This window comes from Seriola dumerili, unplaced genomic scaffold, assembly GCF_002260705.1.
Source record: "Seriola dumerili isolate Sdu_G_001 unplaced genomic scaffold, Sdu_1.0 BDQW01000025.1, whole genome shotgun sequence".
Classification (NCBI taxonomy): Eukaryota; Metazoa; Chordata; class Actinopteri; order Carangiformes; family Carangidae; genus Seriola; species Seriola dumerili.
In genome coordinates this window covers 20,467,990-20,483,420 of record NW_019174280.1, presented here as the reverse complement: position 1 = coordinate 20,483,420, position 15,431 = coordinate 20,467,990, and the positions used below count along the sequence as shown (strand labels likewise).

Genomic DNA, 15,431 nt, shown 5'->3' with positions numbered 1-15,431 from the left:
TATTGCGATATTCGGACAGTATCGAGATATAAAAACTTGCCCAATCCTAATGTGAAGTGGGGGTGGAGCATGTAAAAATCCTCCACTCCAAATGAATTCTGTGTATGTTTTGCTGGAGGGTTACTTCATCATCATGTCAACTCCATACCTACAGAGTAACATGGTTCCACATGAAAAGGAAGACAAATAACAGTGATGGTTGCTGGTACCAGGCTACACCAGCCAAAGGGCAGAGTCTGTTGTGGTTATTGTCGTGAATATTGCTGTTTAGCCTTCGAACATGTGAGCGACCATGTGCAAGTGTGTACATGCCCGCTGGTTTTCAGTGATTCCGAGAAAACATTGGCTGATCATGTCTCTGCAGCCTTGCCTCGAGAGTTTTGATGTTTATCCTTTTATGCCTCGGTTTGCTGACACATGCTCTGCGTCTGCTCTGTGTGCATTACGCACACATTCGCACAGCTCTTGGCCCGTCCAACTCTTCAGGAAGAACACACATCTGACACACACGTCCACACACACACACTGTGATTTGCTGCACTAAGGAGTACACTGGAGCATTACCCTTGTGTGTGTGGAGGATATTCCCACCTTAAAGGATACGACTCACATTGCATTCACACTTTTAGGGCCAAGAGCGTTCAAGGAAGCTTTACTACAGGAATTACTACTACATCCTTTGTGTTTATATCTACAATGAGGATTCCTTCCCCTCTCTGTCGTTACTCCCCTTTGCACTGCTCATTAATGAGTTACTCTTTAAGTTGTCACAAGAGTTGTCACATGTATTAATGCTTTTTATCCTTTGAATCTAAAACACTGGCAAAGGAGAAAGGAGCTTTTGTCACCAGACCTACAAGATATTGACTGGGATTTTTCTGCCTATTTGATTTTATGTAGCCCACGGCAGGGCCAGCAAGTTTAACTTTTAAGTCATACTGACACACTGGGGCTCAATTTATAGCACTCGAGCCTGTATTAATGAATATTCAGTTTAGGGTTTGAAGCAGTGTAATCATGTATATTTTTATAAATGTCACATAGAGTATCTAACAAATAATTCCTGTGTGTGATTGTTGTGTGGAGAAATATGTTGTCTTTGTATAAAGCCATTAGTTTACGAGTTCATCAATCAATAATTATTGTTCATTGAAAAGTTAAAGTTGGGTTGTTATTTAATAAATCATTGGTTTACATTAAAAGTCACGTGTATTTTCTGTCACAGCGTTTTCATGATTAAAATCAAACTTTTCAGTGAAACTTTAACCTAAAGAATTTGATACTAATATATATTTTTACCCCATTCTCCTTCCTCTCTTTACGTTTCTGCCTCCATTCTCTTTCTCTTCATTCTCCTCCCATCTTCTTCTTCCAATTTTTATTTCATACATCCTGTTCTTTTATCTTCCTTCTCCTCCTCTTTCCATCTTTCCCTTTCTCTGTCCTTGCAGTGACAGGGAAGCCCTTTTTCATAGTGTCTAGTTTCTCCCACGCTGGTTGTTCGGCTGGGAGGGCTGCCGTTCTCACGGCTGGGCCGGCTTCTTCTTTGGTTGCGGGAGCCTCATCACGATGACCATGGTCAGCCTGGACCGGTACCTCAAAATCTGCCATCTCAGATACGGTACGTCAGTATCTCTTTTATTATTATTATTATCCATCCAGTTCTGCTATTGCTACATGGCCACCATATAGCATTAACAGCTGTTTATTTACCAGTCTTGTGTTTACAAGACAAGAAGTTATAATACGTCCTCCGAGCAGCGCAACTTCTTCAGGCAGCCTTGATGCTACAGTGACTCAGTATCGGAAAAGTGACGAAAGGGTTTGAATGGCATGCTAACTTCAGTAGAAGAAAAGAAGTGATAGAATAAGCAAAACAAGAGTTGGCGTTTCTTTCCACCACTGGAGATTAAATAAATTAAGTTTGAACTTGCAACATTTCTTCTGGACTAGTAGGCTAATTAAACCGCTGTCAATGCTAACGCTAACGATAGCTATGTAGCGATAGCAGAAAGATCTCCTTTAACAACAAACTTGTCTCTTGCTCAAAGGTGAGCAATTACCAACCCCTAACTGGTTTAGTGAAATCATTTGTAGTTGAAACACACATCTCACACAGCTGCACAGCAAAGAAGCAGGGACACACATCTTAAAGCTATGCCAGATTAATTTACATGATCCACACAACGCACCAGAGGTCAGAGTGAGAAGATAAGGTTGGAGTGTGACAGTTTAAAAATAGGTTTTTTAATTATCTATCTCACCACTAAGCCATCCATCATTCTACTTCTCTTTTCTTTCACTCCCAGGCACATGGCTAAAACGCCACCATGCCTTCCTGTGCCTGGTGTTTGTGTGGGTGTATGCAGCCTTCTGGGCCACCATGCCCCTGATCGGCTGGGGGAACTACGCCCCCGAGCCCTTCGGGACTTCCTGCACACTGGACTGGTGGCTGGCCCAGGCCTCTGTGTCCGGCCAGAGCTTCGTCATGGCCATCCTCTTCTTCTGTCTCATCCTCCCCACTGGCATTATCGTCTTCTCCTACGTCATGATCATCGTCAAGGTCAAGTCTTCGGCAAAGGAGATCTCGCACTTCGACGCCCGTATCAAAAACAACCACAACCTTGAGATGAAACTCACAAAGGTGGGTGAGGGTTTGGAGGAACACTGAACACTGCTACAGAGAGGAAGTAGAGGAAAGAGGACATGACATGATTTAAATATTGCTTTGTGTCCTCTCCCAGGTGGCGATGCTGATCTGTGCAGGCTTCCTGATAGCCTGGATCCCTTATGCAGTGGTGTCAGTGGTGTCAGCGTTTGGTGAGCCAGACTCGGTGCCCATTCCTGTGTCTGTCATCCCCACCTTGCTGGCCAAGTCCTCAGCCATGTACAACCCCATCATCTACCAGGTCGTGGACCTGAAAAACTCCTGTGCGAAATCCTCCTGTTTTAAGGCCCTGAAGAAACGCAGTCATTTTAGAAAGTCGAGGTAAAACAGATTTTTCTTGACTTTATTGCTGATTTAGTTGCACTTGCATTCGCTGGCTAATCACTGGCTCACTCGCTGCTGTGTGGCTATCAGCTGACTAGATACATAATTGATGTTATGGACATTATAACCTGACACTTCACACCATTACTCTGCTAATAGGCTCATGTCCATGCTGTATCTCCTTGCTGTATGCCAAGCTTTTGCAATTGTCCCAATCTCCCGCTTGAATGGTTGTTTTACCTCAGGTCTTCTAGTCTATGTTTCAGCCGTTCCCAATTACCCCAGCCTCCCTTCCTGTATTTAAATCTCTGTGTTTTCCTCATTCTTTGTCAGTTTGTCCGTATTCCCTCGTGTTTACAACTGATACCATTTGAATTTTTTTGTTTTTGTTCCTGTTCATGTTCCTGAGGATCACGCTGTGTCTTGCTACCTCAGTGCCGATCTCCTGCTTTTAGTTTCCTGCTTGCATATCTAACTGAACTCCTGTTTATCCACCCCTCCGCCTGTTTTCCTTCAGGTATTACACTGCGCTGCGTCTACCTGCCTTTGTGTGTGTGTCTGCATTTGGATGCAGAAACCGCTGAACCGTGACATTCTTGTTGTTATGTTTCCGTTCATATTTCTTTATGTTTATTAAGTAGGGATTAGTTCTCTCTGCAGAATCCTTGTTGCCTCAAAGATTTTTTTTTAAGCTTCTTTGAACAGTAATGCCTTTTCCACCAAATCTGCAGTATTATAATAATTTACTATAAATGATTAGTTGATAAATAAAAAAGGTCTCTGACTGAATTTTAATTAAAGAATTTATTTAGTTAACCCTTATTTCACCTCTCCGTATCATTACGCAAGCAGGAAACCGCTGAATACCCCGGGGTTCATTGTTTGGCAACTAGTTTATTGTAATAATCCTTTTGTAATTATTGTGCATGGTAAAAAGTTTTTTTTGTGTGCTGTCGGCTTACATGATATCACTTTGCCTCCGGTTTCCATCACCCTGAGCATGATGGGAACTACAGGGCCAAAACTTGAAACATAGTGCTCAAATGGAAATTGGAAAACAAAATCTATAAAACTGCCTTTTTTTTTCTTGTCATTTTACAGTTGAAGTAATTTTTTTGACATATAAGGTTCATAATGTCCTACTATCATAGTTTTTTTTATAACTGTAGACATAAACAGTTTTAAATTATGTAAAACATCACATTTAGGCATATCCGCACAATAAATGAGAAATACAACAATATGTGCAGTAAGATTGTGGGCAGTGCAGGAGTTCTAATCGTCTGTTGTTGTCGTGAACTGAAACACCTTTCAGTGCTTTTTAATTGTAAACTGCACTTCAACTGTTTCTCAAGGGCGTCTGACAGAAAGCTCTGTTTTTTATTGTTAGTAACTTCACCATCGACTCAAGTGCAGGGAGTGATTTCAGCTCGTGTCATGTCCATGTGTGTGTTTACTTATATTTGTTACACTTAGTTTTCTGTTCTTTAACTTATAAAAGTTAGAAGTAAATGGTTAGAGGTAAATTTGCACAGTTTTATGTTCCCGTCCAGACATGTTTTAAACTCTGTAAAAATACTCTGCTGTGATTAATATTTTCTTTCACATGGTTTTCACACATAAAAAGTGAAGCTCATCTACTCTTACTTACTCTTACTTACTTACCTCATTGAGAAATCCTGGATCAGACCTTATGCCCCGCCCACCACCTGCTTGCTCCAGGTTGACAGGTGAAAGATGAAGAGGAGGAAACATCAGAGAGGGGTCTTTAAAACAAACAAACACTGATACCTGCGTTCTCTCCTGTTTTCGTGTCCCTGCAGGTTCTACACCATCTCTGGCGCGTTAAAGGACACACCACCAGCCAAAGACGCTCACATCGAAATGTGAGACAGACACTTTAGACTGTGTGACCCCCCCCCCTCCCTTCTTACCTATTTTACTTTGGACAGTTTGCCATGTTCCGTGACCCCCGTGCCCTGCACTTTCCCAGTCACACGCTGCCTGTCATCTGCTATGACACCATCAACTGCTCACCGTCAGTCTCGCTGCTTGTTTTTACACCCAAGCTGGAGTTTCGTGCTGCTCTTCCCCCACATCTTTCCCACAAGGTTTTTCCTCAATCTGTGGAGTTTTTACGTTATTTGTACAGTGGTTATGACTTTCAAGTGACATGTTGTGTGGACTTCTTGACTTTCATTTTTCAGTATCGCAGACACACTGTCTGTCATGCTTTGAAAAACAAAAACAAACAAACAAAACAAAAAGACGCGTGTCACCGGGGCGACTGACTGCACTGTTGTGACTACAGTATGTGGCTCGACTCAGGTTTGAAAACTTAAGAAGATTCATGTGAAATCTGGAGCTATAACTCGCAAAAGAGTGAATATGCTATAAGAATTTTATTTATTAAAATTATTGTCTTTAAAGTTCAACTGCAAATTTAAAAAAAACAAACAAAAACAACAACAATATGTGAGCCATCTTCAAATCTGGTTTGGGTGTAATCCTCAAGCACAAAGTTGTATTTTTACTGTAGCTACTCCCACACCTGAGGCTTGTATACTGACTACACTCATCAAGCACTTTATCAGGAACACCTGTGCACCTGCTTAGTCGTGCAATTATACAATCAGCCAATCATGTGGCAGCAGTGTGATGCATGAAACAACAAAACATCCAGTGAGCAGCAGCTCTGTGGACAGGAACCTTGTCGATGAGAGACGTCAGACTGGTTGGACCTGACAGAAAGGCTACAGCAGATAACCACTCGGTTCAACCATGTCGAACCTTGGGGATTGATGGACTCCAACATCAGAGGGCCACGTCAGATTTCACTCCTGTCACCAACAACAGAAATTTGAGGCTGCGGTGGACACAGTCTCACCAACGCTGGACGGGTGAAGACTGGAAAACCTAGACTGGTCTGATGGATCTGGATTTCTGCTGAGGCAGCAGATGAATCCTTGGACCCAACCTGACTTGTGTCAACAGCCCGGAAACTTAAAACCAATCAATCATGGTTTGAATGCCACTGTCTGAGTACTGTTGCCGACCATGTTCATCCCTTCATGGCCACAGTTCACCGTCTACTAATGGCTACTTCCAGCAGGATAATGCTCGTCTCAAACTGGTTCCATGAACACGACAGTGAGCTCAGTGAACTTCACTGGTCTCCCCTGTCACCACATCTTTGGGATCTGCTAGAACAGGAGATTGTGCAACTGACAAATCTGCAGAAATGATGCGATGCGGTCACGTCAACATGCAGAACAATCTCGACATGTTGTGGCATCCACGACACGAAGAACTGAGGCTGTTATGAGGGCAACGAGGGAGGAACTACCCAGTATTAGTTTGGTGTTCTAAATAAAGTGTTCGGTGCATGTATTTCAGAGGACACTGAATCTCTTCAGCTTATGTTCTCATCAGATGTTAAACTGCACACAAGGAGACATTTTGTGAGTGAAATCAGTGAAACCAAGACTTTGATATTGCTTTTCCAGGGTATTTTTGCAGAACTCATCAAAAGCTTTTTTATTCCTGAGATGAGTGTTCACGAGTGAGCTAAATGGCTCAATGCTTAAGGCTTAATGCTTAACGAGGAAACACACACACACACACACACACACACAGGATGAGTGCACTTTACTTGCAAAACAGTTCATTATGCACTGACAAGAGTTTGGTGTTACACATGTATAGTATATGTTGTGGAGTTTTGCAGAGAAGTGGATGGACATACAATATTCATTCAAAGAAACAACTCCAGACTTTTATGTTCTTCTATCAGAAAACAAAATTGACACGAGAACATTTATGGTCGATTCAGGAGCCGTTTTTAATCTATCTGTTCACACTTTCTTGTGTTTTTTTTTTTTTTTTGCCACAGCCAGAAATAACAGCATTTATTTTTCCATGATGCATTAAAGAAATAACTTTGGGAAATGCACTTATTTTGTTTAATGCCAAGAGTTAGAGGAGAAGACGGATACCACTAATGTTTTTTTATGAAGGTAGAAGGTAGACAAGGAGGCAATTAGCTTAGCTTAGCATAAAGACTGGAAGCAGCTAGCCTAACAATGTTCAATTTTAATTTTTTTTAATTAACACATTGTATCTTGCTTTTTTAAAGCAGCTATTTCTAAGTTTTGCTATTGCTACATAGCTAACGTTAGCATGAACAGCTGTTTACTTACCAGTGTGGAAGAAACGTTGTGAATTCAGCATCAACCTTCATTCTTTTACTCACCAAGAGCTGTCTCCAGAGATGTAAAGCAATGCTAATGTTAACTCGCCTCCTAGCTCCAGCTCCATAACTAAGGCTTTTGGAGATACATGAGAGTGACAGTCTGTTACGACCTGCAAGACAAGTTTCCTGTGACCAATTTGGGACAACGAAGCTAGAACTAACATTAGCGAGCTAAACTGCTAGCATGTCTACAGCTGGATGGCCAATATTGCGACGTAGAAGCGGTCAAACAATACAAAAACAAATCAGCTTTATTGTGTTTTTGCTTTATGGACTTTTTCTTGGTTTACAAGGACTGTTGCGCTCAGCGTTACCTTCCTCTGCACAAGTAATCAAGCTTGCTAATCTAGCTACTGTAACGTGGCCCGCTGACCCCTTCTATTGCATGACCCTTGCATTGCAGGTCTTAGTGCTTGAAAATTGAAAGTCTTGTCTAAACAGTTAGATGTATCGTAGTCTCCCATGGCCAGACTTATCTCCACCTAACTGTGTAGATGTATCCCAGAACATCTTTTCCTTTAAATTCAATACTTACTTGGTTTAACGTCTTCCCTTTTAAACACACCTGGGTTCTCATTCATAAAAATGTTCTTTTTAATGTTCATGAATACACATATCTAAAATGAACATGAGCAATATTTAAAAAAAAAAAAAAAATCACTTACTGAAGATTGTGCACGTCTTTCGCTTGCACCTTCACGCCATCATTCATAAATTGTTGAAGGTACTCGATCAAGCTTTTCAGTGTCATCCAGTGGGTGGCAGGGAGTAAGTTAAAATAAGGGGAAGGATCCTTTCGTGACACAAGGCTCATGCAAAGGTTGGGTTGTAATGATCAAGCCTGAGTTATTTCAGCATGTAAATGTCATGCGTATGTCAGGTGAGGACCTGAGGACCCTGAACCTTTCCACGTCAAGTTCTGCAATACAGGTTCCTGCAGTCACACCTGGTAGGATGAGAACTGGTTCTAGATGAAGCCCTCTGAATGATGAAGAACTCTGCAAGTTCATGAACACTCATTCACTAATGTCAGCTGCTCCGCAAATTCAACCTACCACCGCCTAGACCATCCGCACCCCTACAATCCCAATCGCTACATAAAGGGACCAATGCTTCCTCCAGTGTCACTGAATGTCGGCAATGGACATCAAATCCTGAAGTTCAGAATACTCCAGTATGGACATGATGTCTATGGCCATTGGATTTGAAAGTTGTCACTTTACTTTCGGTAAAACAAATGTAATTTTTTGAAATTGTGTTGGGTGATTAGACAATCTATACCAATGGAGAAGATAATTCTACTTTCATCATTATATTTGGACCTACCTCAAATACTGCACTAGACAATGTCAAAGCAATCAGTCATAGTTACAGTAAAAGACGGCAGCAAAGTGCAGATCTTTACTCTGAATTTTATTCATATGGCTATTTGGCTGATTCTCAGAACATGTGGCCAATAAACCCTCCTGTACAACATTACTTCAACAAATGGCTGCAGTTTCGTTGAATTCTCTGGTAATATGGGACCTTTTCTAGTGCAGCGATGCTCCTTTTGCTGCTGAAAGTTGTATGTCATTGTCTCGCTGTGCCTTTTGTAAACATGCCACGTTGTTCCTCTTTTGTTTTCCCATGTGTGTCTGCACTCAGCTCAAACTTAAGTGTTTGGACATGTCCTACTGTCTTAAACACCTGACTGGCCTCTATTATCACTGCAACACACATAAGTCAGACACTGTGGATTCTCTAGCAACTCTTCAGTGTCACTTATTCAAGTCTAAATTTATCCGCTGGATTTACACACTGTGTCTTCGCGTAAGTTTTGTTGTGTCATTTGTGTTGTTATAAATTAGCCCCTTTTGTACCCTCTTCTGTAACGTCTTGGGAATATCACACAAGTAACCAATACTTAGCTTCTGTGGACAATTCTCATTTAAAATTTGCATATGCTACATTTTGAACCAAATATGTTCATGATCTCATATAATATATTTATAATATTAGGTTTTCTCCTGCAGCTCAGCTCCACAGAAAATACATGTTTGGGGACCTGCTAAAAATATTCCCAAGACCAACTGAGCAATGGCCAACAATGGTGTTGTTTTAAGAAGCAATCTTACGTGTTAATCCATATTCCCCTTCCATTTTCCTCCCAGACGGATATACAGCAGTTTTACACAATATGCATCACCTGCTAAGTTCTAGATGGACAATATTGATTTTTTTTATTCAAAATGTTTCCTGGAGGTAATAATGTATTTTGGCCACTGGAAATTTTTAACAAATCGAGGTAATTTGCATATATCCTAGTACATTGTGTCCTTAGACCCCTGTAAAACACTCCTGCACCAAACCTTTTGCACCAGCTCAGTATTGCTTTGGTTCTGCACTGTCTACTTCTATACAGCTTGGAGTCAGGACCAATACAGCTAATGTTTATGCACAAAGTAAAGCATTATATCACAGGCCGGGGTGAGTTTCATATCTAAAGTTTGGTGAATAATCATAAGCCTTAATATTTCACATAATAAATATTAGAAATCCTGAACTGAGGTGACCTGGCCTGTTGTTGTTGATGATGATGGTGGTGGAGACTATGATGTCCCTGTTTGGCATCAAATTGAATCTCAGGTATTGGTTGTTAGTTGTCTCGGTCTGTTTCTAGTCTGTCGGTCAATGGGGAATGTATGGGGGTTACGTTTGTTCCAAAAATTTTCTTGCACACAGGCTCAATACTGTTGTCAGAATTTACAATGAGATTACTGTCGTTTTTCATCTTTGTGTATCACATTTTATTATTGTTGCACATTGTTTTGACTTTGTACATATTTCACTTCTGTTTATGAATGTTATATTCAGCTACACAGACCGCAGCAGTATTACATCTGTTTCATGATTATTATTCATTTTGACTCACAGATATAATGTAACGGCATGCAATTATTTATTTACCATATTCCATGAACACACTGACATATAAACCACAATAAACTGTTTCACTCTATTCAAATGTGCAGCTGGATTTGCTGTTTTTGTATTTTATCATCTTTTTCATGCGCTGACGTCAGCTGAAGGTTTGTGACGTCGAGTTAGATTCATTGGTCACATGAGTTACAGGTGTGAGTTGGTCAGAAACTGTCCGAGGACCGAGCTGATAAGTAGAGCTGTGGGCCACATGGAACCACATACAGTAGAAATCTAAAATGCATATTCATTCATATGAATATGATCATTTAGTCTTTATTATCCTTTATTATTATTTATTACACACATATACACCTGGAATTTGCCCAGTCTGATCTGTCGGCACTGCTTTTTCACTTAACTACACAGGGATCTAATTATTGTTCTCAAATTAAATAATTTGTCTTTGTGGCTAAGGCTGGGAGATATTCAATATTATTCTTCTTCCTCCTTAGCTCATGAAAAGAAAAAGGAAACAATGAATTTGAAACTCCTAGTCGCAACATTAGCTCGCTTTTACATATTTTTTAATGTACAACATAGCAAGTAAGGTGGGAAGACGGTCTTTATGGCTTTATTTTGTGCTTTTAGAGTGACACGACAGAATCTATAGATAAATGAAAACAATGATTGTCACACAATGAATGTACAAAGTCAAGACAATATACAATAACAAGCTAATGTACAAATAAAGATGGAAAACAACAGTATGTGCTCTTAAGAATAAAAACAGAATATAGCCATGACACTGATACCTAATATACCCCATACATGGTCCACCTGTGAGAACCAAACACACCAACTGTTCACTTGTATGCAGTGTTGAGACCAGTCGATGTTCAGTGTGTTTCCTCACTCTGTGAATTATTATTTTTTTCATGTGATATCCATATGATTCTTTGAGACTAATCTGCGGACAGTTTAAATTTGGAGCACATGATTTGGTGAACACGGTGCAAACAACAGCAATGTGCTTGTGAGGCAGAGAAATCACTCATTTATTTGTTTTATTTATTTATTTATTTTTTATTACTTTAATTAAATTTGGTGTTTTGTGTGGTGATTTTCGGATCTACCTGAACATGAAAATAATAATTTTCATTTTTCTTTTTTTTTCTCTTTTTTTCTTTGGAAAGCCGAACGAGCTCTCACAGATGGCCCGGCTAATATTTACCGTTTTGTTATAATATTTGCTTGGATTTGTGATTGATGTGATTGAATCCAACATGTTTGATCACTGGCAATATTTACAAAAATCTGTATGAATATGCTCGAAGAAGAATTTGTTCTGTATTTCCAGTGTTTGATAATGAGGTGAAGAATGACTGGTAGTAAGTATCATATCATTCCTTTGTCCTAATGTGACTTGGTATCTGTAGGTTCCAATAAAGAAACATGTTATTTTCTTATACACCAGGATCTGTCTATTTTTCACATTATTGTGCAGGAAAAAAACAACTGAAATTCTGATGGGAAAATCCCAGGAGAGAAAGAAGTCACATAAAATCACGTGAATCACTCCAGTGAGGTGTTATTGTGTATCTGAAGTACCACATGTTGCACACTGACTGTACTGTTTTATCACCTACTTTGCAGTGCAGATTTTTGTCATGTTCTGTAAAGTCTTGGATCGAAGCTCAAATAAAGGTGCAACAGTGCACGTACATGTGAATGAAATGTGTTTTGCTCCCTCTTGTTTCACTGCGTCTCTTACAGCTGCTCCCTTGAGCCTGAAACATATGAATCAAGAAGAAGTGAATTTAATAATTTAGCCTGGATTGGTAGATGACTCCCTGGTTTCCATTATGAAGACATAACTACTGTAGTGTCTGTGTTTAGTGTTATTTCTGAGCACATTATGGACAAGTAATGACTTTTAAAGGCCCTGAAAACCTATTTTCTCAATCAGCTTCTAACTATGAGCCATGAGCTCCTACATAAGCACAAGATTTTCTGCCAAAGTGTGAACAACTTCGATTTTCTTTCACTTGTGAGATTCGTGTTTTTACTCTGTCTTTTCTCACTAGGTGAAAGTGGGCGGGGCTCAGATGGAAACAGGTGATATCATCCAATTAACCTGCATGTCTTCGGACTGTGGGAGGAAGCCGGAGACCCACACAGGCACGAGGAGAACATGCAAACACAGGAAGGTCCAACCTTCTTGCTGTGAGGCGACAGTGCTAACCACCGCGCCACCGTGCTGACCCGCCTAAAGTAATAACAATGAGAGTTAGTCTTGAATATTTCATGATACAGATAGACCAAATACTGGGTTTGAGTTTTAAAGTGTTAAAATATGATTAATAATGATTGATACTCATAAGGCCTTGCTACGTGATACAGATACGCTGCGAGAGAGGTCGGTTTCTTAGTGCTGCAACTAACAGATATTATCATTACTGATTAATCTGTGGATTCTCCAATAATCAATTAATCACTGTGCCTATAAATTGTTACACACTGTCCATAACCTATACTCCATATTGCCTTTATTTATTGTCCAGTCAAGTCAAGAGTTTCCGATGGTCTGCACCAAACACAAAGATTTCATGTTGTGTAAGAAATTACACAACATAAACTGCTATAAATTGTTGGAAAATAGTAAAGGAAAATCCCCATGAGCCAAATTTAGTGTGTGTAATGTGTTTGTTTTGTACTCTCCAAGAAAACAAGCAAATAGCAAGCATGTGAATCACATGTGAGAAGCTGGAGGAATACATTTGGACTTTTGCTCAGTAAATTACATAAAAAAATGACAAAGTTATTGCTGATTACTTATATCCTCTGGTGTTTCCCCGAATCAAAGTCATTTTGGGAAGTTTTACACAAGAAATGGAGCATGTCATTAAATATTCGTTTTGTATAAACTATTATTTGCTAGTTCTGGTCACCCTCGAGAGAAATAATGAACCGAGAAGTGAGTCTGTTGAAGATATTAAGACTGACTGCTTTGAAATTAATTACTTAGTAGTGGCTTCAAATAACATCTCCACAGCTGTCCGAATGGATAGAAAGGATTTGGCAAGAAAGACTTTATGAACTAAGAGGTCACATTAGATTAAACTTAATCGGTTCATTTATAGTATATCTGCATGTGAATAGCATTGTATTTTTTTTTTATGTACAGTATATCTATCTTTTTCTTCTTTCTTTTAGTTTCTTTTAGTATAGTTATATAAAACCTCACACAACACAATTGATTCAGTATACTCATTCCTTCATTCTCAGTTGATTTGTTAGATTTAAGTTCGGTTGTTGTTTATGTCTGGCTAATCATGAGTTCCTGTTGAGTGACTAAAAACTCAATACTAGTATATTACATATGGAGACCTCCACCCACATGTGTGCTTTTGGTCTGAGGCTTTTTCTTTAATGGTGTGGGCTCAGCCCCTTAGTTCCAATTAAAGGAAATCTTAATGCTATAGCAAACAGTATTTTTGACAACAGAGCCCTTGACCTCAGCCCCCTCCGACACCTCTGGCTCGAACTGGAACGCTGACTGCGAGCCAATCAGAGGCTGAGCAGTGTTGTGGAGCAAGTAATGTGAAGGGAAAGTTCAAAATCTAATAATGGGGAGACCTGAAGGAGGTAGCTGGTTCATTACAGGTCAGATCCCCACTAGACCGGGAACCACCTCTATAGGAGGTGGGGTGACGAGGAAGTGATAATATGGGGGGAAGCAGAAAGAAGTAAGAGAGGAGAGATAGAGGAAAGACGATGGAAAGGGTGAGGGAGCACATTTATAATAGATAAGAAAGAGAGATAGAGCGAAGGAAGGTTGGGAGGAAGACTAGAATTTTTCTGTAAATGCAAAGGGTAAACACTATCCAGTGCAGCTGTGCAGAAAAGATGTGGTTAAGAAGAATTCTGGTTGTGAACTGTTCTTGACCAGCTCTGTTTAAACTCTTTGACTTCTTTGAGTTTTAGTCATTTAAACATTGTGCCATGAAAAACTAGAATTAGCCTCAGTCTCTCTCAGTTAATGATAAATCCTTCAAAAACCAGGTTGAGTAATTGATCAGGAGATACCTGATCAATAGAACTATATTGGTCACTGGAGACTCAATCTTTAAACATCACGAAAATGGCTGAAAGGCAGGCTACTTATATGAAATTGTCCAATTACTATCAGCCCTGTGACACTAATAAGTACTGCTGTTTAGAAAATAAAAGTGCTTAGAAAGGAAGTAGGTCAAGAATCAAAATATCCTGCTGTAACTCTGAATGGTGAACGTCAGGTTTTATTAAATAACACAGATCAGAATGAGCCAGTGTTTGGGACTGACAGTCTTGGGCTTCCCTCACATTGCCTAAAATTAACCGAGCTGCATGTGAATTTGAGCTCGGAGCAGCTTCTGCCTTAGACTTGTCCTGGTGCAGCATCTAGTGATGGATCAAAACATTATATAATATATTCTGTGTGTGAATTAAGAAAAAATGTAAAAGCTCATTTCGAGTTGTATAAGTCTTCAGTGTTCGTGAAGCCTGCTGTAAGCTCCTGTTATTGGGGATTTTATTTTGAAAATCCAGTAGCCTTTGACTTTACACATGAACATGAAACTTGTATTTAAACACAATAAAAAAAAAACTCATTAGTATGCACTTCAGTCTGACAGAGTTTGTCTGGAGCTGCACTGTTGCCACTGATCAGAGTGAAGAGGGAAATTTGACTGTTGAATCATTATTACCAATATCAACAGTGTCACTCTGGTTTTAAATCACAGTTTTAATTGTAAACCTATAGAAAGTGTCCAAAATATCCTGTTCATAAATATTCAATGAAATTTCACTACATTTATCAGACTGACAGTTTATAATCTTAATCATAAAACTAAAGATAGCAATACTAGCTTTACCATTTGTGGATGTTGGCATTTTTTGGCATCAGTCTGTTGTTCAGTTGTACTGTGTTAAACAGACAAGTATTTCTAGTATTTTGTACACCCCCCCCCCACCTGCAGATACTTGATTGATTCACTGCCTTGAATTGAATAGACCTAATAACATTTTGTTGACGCCACAAAAATAACAGGAGATAACAGAACAGGAATTTTGTTTTCTAAATCACCGACGCATACACTTCAAATGATCAAAGTCAGATACGAGCTAACGTGTTCTTTCCATCTTCAAAGAATTTAATCCACTGCTCCAGCCACTGAATTCTTATCATTCTAGCCTGAAACCAAAATGCCAAATGCTCCAAAAGTTTAGCTTCTGACTTCATGT

At 39.6% G+C, this 15,431-nt stretch overlaps 1 protein-coding gene across 1 annotated transcript in view; it reads left to right on the top strand.

Annotated features, from left to right (window-relative positions):
* opn5 (opsin 5) overlaps positions 1–4,882 on the top strand; it is a 37,819-nt gene extending 32,937 nt beyond the window's left edge. Inside the window, exons 4-6 of the mRNA XM_022737946.1 lie at positions 2,310–2,644; positions 2,745–2,989; positions 4,816–4,882. Of these exons, the coding sequence (XP_022593667.1) occupies positions 2,310–2,644; positions 2,745–2,989; positions 4,816–4,882 (647 nt within the window). The remainder of the gene's footprint in view (positions 1–2,309; positions 2,645–2,744; positions 2,990–4,815) is intronic.
* The last annotated feature ends 10,549 nt before the right edge of the window (positions 4,883–15,431 follow it).